A 7,651-nucleotide genomic window follows, 5' to 3' on the forward strand; every position below is an offset into this window, starting at 1 on the left:
CAAAACAATTGTTCATCAATGAATATCGAAGAAATCAATATGAGTTATACGTACGCCAATTTCATGAAGTCACCTTAATCAGGAGAAAGGGAAATATTTTTGATGTATATATTGAAAAATGGCGTAGCAGTGAAAGAATTGGGTATATTGTTTATGGACGGTACTGAAAATAGAATTCCGAAATTACAGTAGAGCTTGACGCAGAAAATGGAAAGAGAGGGTGAAGGACAAATTATTCAATTTTCCGGTCAAACTCCACATATTAGAAGGTTAAATCAAAAGAGTAAACTAGAAATTCCTATTACTGATTTACTTATAGACATGCAGAGGAGTCTATGACATCATCGGAACGCAAAAAAGAAAGCAGAAATGGAGAAGAAGAGAAGCAGAAGTGACCAGACAGGAGGCCGTGGACATGCTCTTGATGGCTAGGGAACTGCTTCGGATAATTCGACAACATGAACGTGTAAATAAACGGTTGATGAAAAGGGTTAAACAATTTATTGAAGTTAATGAGTTTAATTTGAAAGTGGAAACTTTGCGAGGTGAGGTTGACTGTTTGAAACTTCAAAAAGCCAACGCCGCCTCCAAAGTATAAACAGTTAACTGACATCCTGTCAAAAAGCGAGAGCAGGTGTCGCTATCTGGGTTAACAGTTAACGAATGGAAAATGCTGAAGTGTGAAAACTTGCTCGTATATTTTTGCAAAGGTGTTGCTGCATTGTAGATAAACTTTGTTTGAACTTTTCCGCAGATATTTTTGGAGATGTACGTGTGTGTGTATGCTGTGCTTGAGGTGATGATGTAATGGTATTTCAACCCGCTGAAACAAGGGGTGTGACCAAGTGTTTTGTGTGACTTGCATTTGTCCAATAGAGAGATTTGCTAGACGCTTTGCAGGAGAGGAATTTTGTACACGCCCTCTCCTATATAATCCAATGCTTAATGATTTTGCGGGGCCGAGAATCGGGTGAAGATTACACGTTGTTACTTTCTTGATATTTGCTTATGAGTTATTGTTTTTAAATTTGTATATGGTGATTCGATAAACTTTCTTAAACAGGTCTCTGAGTAATTTATTCATAGTAATTTATTATCTGAATATCTCCATAAATCTCCAATGCGGGATTCAAAGTGTTAAGAATCCAGCTGAGCTGATCAGGACATTTTGCTGAGGACCCTGGATCTCATGTTACACATCACATCTATATAAAAGGTAAGGGCTGTATTTGATTATGACAGCTGCGGATGGGAGGAATGTGTGATTATAAGATTTTTGGCTCTCTATAAGCGAATTAATATAACAATGATGATATGATGAATGGATGGTTCATGTTTAACAGCAGATTCAGTGACGTTAGAGCTGATCTGCACCTCACTGCATGCGTATGCCGCGCGTTACGGCTCCACGGGAACCGGAGCTGATAGTGGCTATATCTTCTTTGGCCATATTAGCCTACGCAATAGCATTAACACAGGCTTTACTCCTTTCAAACTTTATCTGGAATGTCACCGTTTCTGTCACTGCAACTTCCCGATCAGGCAAACGAACACACACACACAAGAAATCGTCTGCCTCATGAAAAATAATGTAGTTAATATTTGCATCATTTATGATTTATTTTATCCACCCGCAAATAATCAGAATGCATTTTTTATTACCCGACCCACGGATTATCCGCAGCACCAGTGGATATAGGAAAAGCTAAATAAGTTTGCCGCGTAAATCAGACGGATTTCTGAAAATGCAAATTAATTCTCTGCCAGCAGGAGGTGCTTTAAAGCGGGAGAAACGGAGGTTTCCCCAGTAATGGCTGTACACACAGCAGCGCTGAGCTCACAAACGCTGCTTTATCGGTAGGCAATATTTCTCAATATTAATCGATTTTTCGATTAATCGTTTTTTTAAATGACGTCGATTCGATATCGATTCTCAAAAGCCGCGAATCGATCTTTTAAAACAAGATCTGATTAACGTGAATCTTATCATTAGTCTTCACTAGATGTCACCCTTATTTACCTTGCGCGATGTTACAACAGAAATCCTGTCATTCATTCAGCGCTTATCATGGCCATACTTATGATTCGCAATGCTCAGGTGAAATGCTACAGTAATACTATAAATCTGCGGAAGCATTTGATATCACGCATTAGGCGCCATGATTTCCGCAGTGAATGAATGGTGGATGGTGCGGCGCACTGTTTTGTTTACTACACACATACTAAAGCGCGGATGACGCTCGCGGTGTTTTCAGCTTCTGCCGTCTCACTATATGATGATATGAACACGAATGTCATCTCCAGCTGCTCTGAGAGTCACTTCATTAGCATTTTACCGTTTCATTTGAGAAAACTACCGTTATATCACATACACAGCAGCTGCAAGTTCTTCACGGCAACCCGTCAAAATAAAAGTTTAGTTTAACGTTAAGAAACTGTCAGAATATATTACTATTTAGCAGAGCCCAACTTCAGTCTACTCATCACCTGCGTTTGTAGCCGGCGCCCGATGAAACGTCTATATAAAGCTTGAAGCATCAGCATCGGCCGATCACCATGACAAGAAATCGGTACTCAGTATCGGCTGCAAAAATCCTGATCAGAGCATCCTATAATAAAATGCTTTCAGCCCAGAGCTGGTCCTACATGATAGGCTCTTAAACTCAATTTATAGGCTACATAAAAAAATCCAAATTCCGCCTGTTTAATTTGATGTTCATCATAGAGTTGTGAACAAATACAATAAAAAAAAATACAAACAATTCCACCCATTCAATTTGACCCTATAATAATCTTATTTGTGTCTTATTGGCTTTAATTAGGACACCCATATGACATATCACCCATTTCTGTAGAACTGGACATTGACTGAGTTCAGCTTTGAGAAAGACACCAACCTGTTTGTTCCTCAGTATCTTCATGTTTGATGCTGAATACTTCTGCAATCCTAATGTCTTCACTCTCCTCTTTAATAAACGCCATCTTTATAATAGTGTGTCACGTGGATCTGAGAAAAATCAAGAAAGATAAACGCACACTAAATTGAAAAAAGTGACTATGTCTTTAGTCTGTGTTGAACTGACGCATATAGTTTGTTCAGAGACTGTAGCGCTCACAAACATTGTGAAAATTGTCTCATAGCCTACATCGTTGTCTTCTCGTTGCATCACATGGTTTCATCCAATAGGAAAGCTTTCGTTCTGCGATTCGTAGTAAAACTATACATTTGCATGAACAGTTCATTTCATCTTCGTCTTCTTCTTCTTCTTCTTCTGTTTATTGGCGGTTGGCATACTAGCTCATTAGTGCATTCATTCGATTTAATTTAAACACTTTACATGTTTAAAACACGAACCTTTTTTTCAGGCGAGTTACAAGCTCCTGGTTAACAGCGCAGCCTTATGACGTCATACAGCCATTCCAAAATAAAAGTCCCGTTCACACACGCTCGAATCAGAAATGCACATAGAAACACACGTGCGAATGATAAAACACGCACCAGTGGCGCTCAGAGCTGATTTCTTGCACAATATATTTCTTTAAATAAACGGTGGCCAATGTTCAATTCCAGTGAGAGTTTGAACGACATGAGATTCGGAACACTAGTGTTTGTGTGCAGAAACCATTTAAGGAGCCAGGAACTTTTTACTTTTACTTTTTATTTTATTTACTTATTTATTTATTATTTTTGAGAAGAGCTTGGTTATAACAAAGGCCTGTCAGTCTTTTTGTCATACGAGCAAAAACGCTGGCGGGGAAAGAGTTAAGCCAATTAGATTACATTTAGATTCAAATTAAAATAGATCAAAATTAGAATTGATTTAGATAAGATTTAACACATTTGCTTAAAGAGGTTTTGTGTTTGATTAGAAATAAAAGCAAAAGCTGCAGATGTTTTGTGGTGTATCTTCCATCAGTGTCTTTGTAAATCTACACGATCACTAAAACTGATGGAGATTAAGCTCATTCTTTTGTCTCTATACATAAAGAGACATTTGTGTAGATGGACGAACACAATCGCCTGAGTTTGTAAATGTGGCCAATTATCATTTAAATTAATAGCTTACATTTACAAAATGAGCCTTTTTAATGAAAGTAAAGTCCATGCTTATTACAATTCTCAATGAAATTAAAATGTCAAATTAGAAAAATAAAAAAGATTGTTGTTAAATTTAGTTTAATATATTTGTGGCAGAGATGGTGAAGTCGAGAGAGATTACAGAACAAAGAACAGAATAATGTGTAACTATTGATCAGCTACGCCGCCCAGAATCCATCTTGTTTCTTAATCCTCCTTTTACTGACCATTTCTTGAAAACTATCAAATTCATCCTTTCATTTCATAGTTCATAAATTAGCACTGTGAATGTGTGGGAGGAGTCTCACTGAAGGTGAACGTGTGGGAGGGGCCTCACTTACGGTGAATGTGTTCAAGGGGCCTCACTGATGGTGAATGTGTGGGAGGAGCCTCACTGACAGTGAACGTGTGGGAGGAGCTTCACTGACGGTGAATGTGTTCAAGAGGCCTCACTGAAGGTGAAAGTGTGTGAGGAGCTTCACTGACAGTGAATGTGTTCAAGGGGCCTCACTGACAGTGAATGTGTGGGAGGGGCCTCACTGAGTGGGAGGAGCTTCACTGACGGTGAATGTGTTCAAGAGGCCTCACTGAAGGTAAACGTGTGGGAGGAGCTTCACTGACAGTGAATGTGTTCAAGGGGCCTCACTGACAGTGAATGTGTGGGAGGGGCCTCACTGACAGTGAATGTGTGGGAGGGGCCTCACTGAAGCTGAATGTGTGGGAGGAGGGGCCTCACTGACGGTGAATGTGTGGGAGGGGCCTCACTGACGTGAACGTGTGGGAGGAGCTTCACTGACGGTGAATGTGTTCAAGAGGCCTCACTGAAGGTAAACGTGTGGGAGGGGCTTTACTGACAGTGAATGTGTTCAATGGGCCTCACTGACGGTGAACGTGTGGGAGGAGCTTCACTGACGGTGAACGTGTGGGAGGGGCCTCACTGACGGTGAATGTGTGGGCAGGGCCTCACTGTCGGTGAATGTGTTCAAGGGGCCTCACTGATGGTGAGTGTGTGGGAGGAGCCTCACTGACGGTGAATGTGTGGGAGGAGCTTCACTGACGGTGAATGTGTGGTAGGGGCCTCATTGATGGTGAATGTGTTGAAGGGGCCTCACTGATGGTGAACATGTTCAAGGGGCCTCACTGAAGGTAAGCGTGTGGGAGGAGCTTCACTGACGGTGAATGTGTGGGAGGGGCCTCATTGATGGTGAATGTGTTGAAGGGGCCTCACTGATGGTGAACATGTTCAAGGGGCCTCACTGAAGGTAAGCGTGTGGGAGGAGCTTCACTGACGGTGAATGTGTTCAAGAGGCCTCACTGAAGGTAAACGTGTGGGAGGGGCTTTACTGACAGTGAATGTGTTCAATGGGCCTCACTGACGGTGAACGTGTGGGAGGAGCTTCACTGACGGTGAACGTGTGGGAGGAGCTTCACTGACGGTGAACGTGTGGGAGGGGCCTCACTGACGGTGAATGTGTGGGCAGGGCCTCACTGTCGGTGAATGTGTTCAAGGGGCCTCACTGATGGTGAGTGTGTGGGAGGAGCCTCACTGACGGTGAATGTGTGGGAGGAGCTTCACTGACGGTGAATGTGTGGGAGGGGCCTCAATGATGGTGAATGTGTTCAAGGGGCCTCACTGATGGTGAACATGTTCAAGGGGCCTCACTGAAGGTAAGCGTGTGGGAGGAGCTTCACTGACGGTGAATGTGTGGGAGGGGCCTCAATGATGGTGAATGTGTTCAAGGGGCCTCACTGATGGTGAACATGTTCAAGGGGCCTCACTGAAGGTAAGCGTGTGGGAGGAGCTTCACTGACGGTGAACGTGTGGGAGGGGCCTCACTGACGGTGAATGTGTGGGCGGGGCCTCACTGACGGTGAATGTGTGGGCGGGGCCTCACTGACGGTGAATGTGTGGGCGGGGCCTCACTGACGGTGAATGTGTGGGCGGGGCCTCACTGACGGTGAATGTGTGGGCGGGGCCTCACTGACGGTGAATGTGTGGGCGGGGCCTCACTGACGGTGAATGTGTGGGCGGGGCCTCACTGACGGTGAATGTGTGGGCGGGGCCTCACTGACGGTGAATGTGTGGGCGGGGCCTCACTGACGGTGAATGTGTGGGCGGGGCCTCACTGACGGTGAATGTGTGGGCGGGGCCTCACTGACGGTGAATGTGTGGGCGGGGCCTCACTGACGGTGAATGTGTGGGCGGGGCCTCACTGACGGTGAATGTGTGGGCGGGGCCTCACTGACGGTGAATGTGTGGGCGGGGCCTCACTGACGGTGAATGTGTGGGCGGGGCCTCACTGACGGTGAATGTGTGGGCGGGGCCTCACTGACGGTGAATGTGTGGGCGGGGCCTCACTGACGGTGAATGTGTGGGCGGGGCCTCACTGACGGTGAATGTGTGGGCGGGGCCTCACTGACGGTGAATGTGTTCAAGGGGCCTCACTGAAGGTAAGCGTGTGGGAGGAGCTTCACTGACGGTGAATGTGTGGGAGGAGCCTCACTGACGGTAAACGTGTGTGAGGAGCTTCACTGACGGTGAACGTGTGGGAGGAGCTTCACTGACGGTGAACGTGTGGGAGGGGCCTCACCGACGGTGAATGTGTGGGAGGGGCCTCACTTACGGTGAATGTGTGGGAGGAGCCTCCCTGACGGGGAACGTGTGGGAGGAGCTTCACTGACGGTGAACGTGTAGGAGGGGCCTCACTGACGGTGAATGTTTTCAAGGGGCCTCACTGACAGTGATTGTGTGGGAGGGGCCTCACTGACGGTGAATGTGTGGGAGGAGCTTCACTGACGGTGAACACATGGGCGGGGCCTCACTGACAGTGAATGTGTGGGAGGGGCCTCACTGACGGTGAATCTTTTCAAGGGGCCTCACTAACAGTGATTGTGTGGGAGGGGCCTCACTGACGGTGAATGTGTGGGAGGAGCTTCACTGATGGTGAACGTGTTCAAGGGGCCTCACTGAAGGTGAACGTGTGGGAGGGGCCTCACTGACAGTGAATGTGTGGGAGGGGCCTCACTGATGGTGAATGTGTGGGAGGACCCTCACGGACGGTGAATGTGTGGGAGGGACCTCACTGACGGTGAATGTGTGGGAGGAGCTTCACTGACGGTGAACACATGGAGGAGCTTCACTGACGGTGAATATGTGGGAGGAGCTTCACTGACAGTGAATGTGTGGGAGCAGATCTGCCAAAATCAAAATCACTTACTGAGTTAGTTTTTATAAGCATTGACGACAGAATATAAATAATGTCATGTAAATTATAAAGTATAAGTATAAATAATGGTAAAAAACACTGGTAAAATGTTCATAATTGTTACCAGTGGCGGCAGGTGGACAATTTTCTAGGTGGGGTGCCACATCCAACAAATTTATGTAAACATACATCCCAGTTTGATTTATCCCAGTATAACAAAAGTAAAAGTATTAAAGGGGTCATATGATGTTGCTAAAAAGAACATTATGTTGTGCATTTGGTGTAATGAAACGTGTTTACGTGGTTTAAGGTTCAAAAAACACATTATTTTCCACATACTGTACATTATTGTTTCTCCTCTATGCCC

The 7,651-nt window shown here is 45.1% G+C and overlaps 2 protein-coding genes across 2 annotated transcripts in view; both read right to left on the bottom strand.

Annotated features, from left to right (window-relative positions):
- The window catches only part of LOC107700625 (gastrula zinc finger protein XlCGF7.1-like), a 34,334-nt gene extending 30,942 nt beyond the window's left edge, over nucleotides 1-3,392 (bottom strand). Inside the window, exons 1-2 of the mRNA XM_016502356.1 lie at nucleotides 3,147-3,392; nucleotides 2,898-3,007 (exon numbers count right to left, since the gene is read on the bottom strand). Coding sequence (XP_016357842.1) covers nucleotides 2,898-2,982 — 85 coding nt within the window. The 5' untranslated portion in view covers nucleotides 2,983-3,007; nucleotides 3,147-3,392. The remainder of the gene's footprint in view (nucleotides 1-2,897; nucleotides 3,008-3,146) is intronic.
- The window catches only part of LOC107700627 (gastrula zinc finger protein XlCGF57.1-like), an 82,680-nt gene extending 79,215 nt beyond the window's left edge, over nucleotides 1-3,465 (bottom strand). The window contains exon 1 of the mRNA XM_016502358.1: nucleotides 3,356-3,465. The gene's annotated coding sequence lies outside the window, so the exon portion shown is untranslated. The remainder of the gene's footprint in view (nucleotides 1-3,355) is intronic.
- Between the last annotated feature and the right edge of the window lie 4,186 nt (nucleotides 3,466-7,651).

The sequence above is a fragment of the Sinocyclocheilus anshuiensis genome, unplaced genomic scaffold, assembly GCF_001515605.1.
Source record: "Sinocyclocheilus anshuiensis isolate Anshui unplaced genomic scaffold, SAMN03320099.WGS_v1.1 scaffold1714, whole genome shotgun sequence".
Classification (NCBI taxonomy): domain Eukaryota; kingdom Metazoa; phylum Chordata; class Actinopteri; order Cypriniformes; family Cyprinidae; genus Sinocyclocheilus; species Sinocyclocheilus anshuiensis.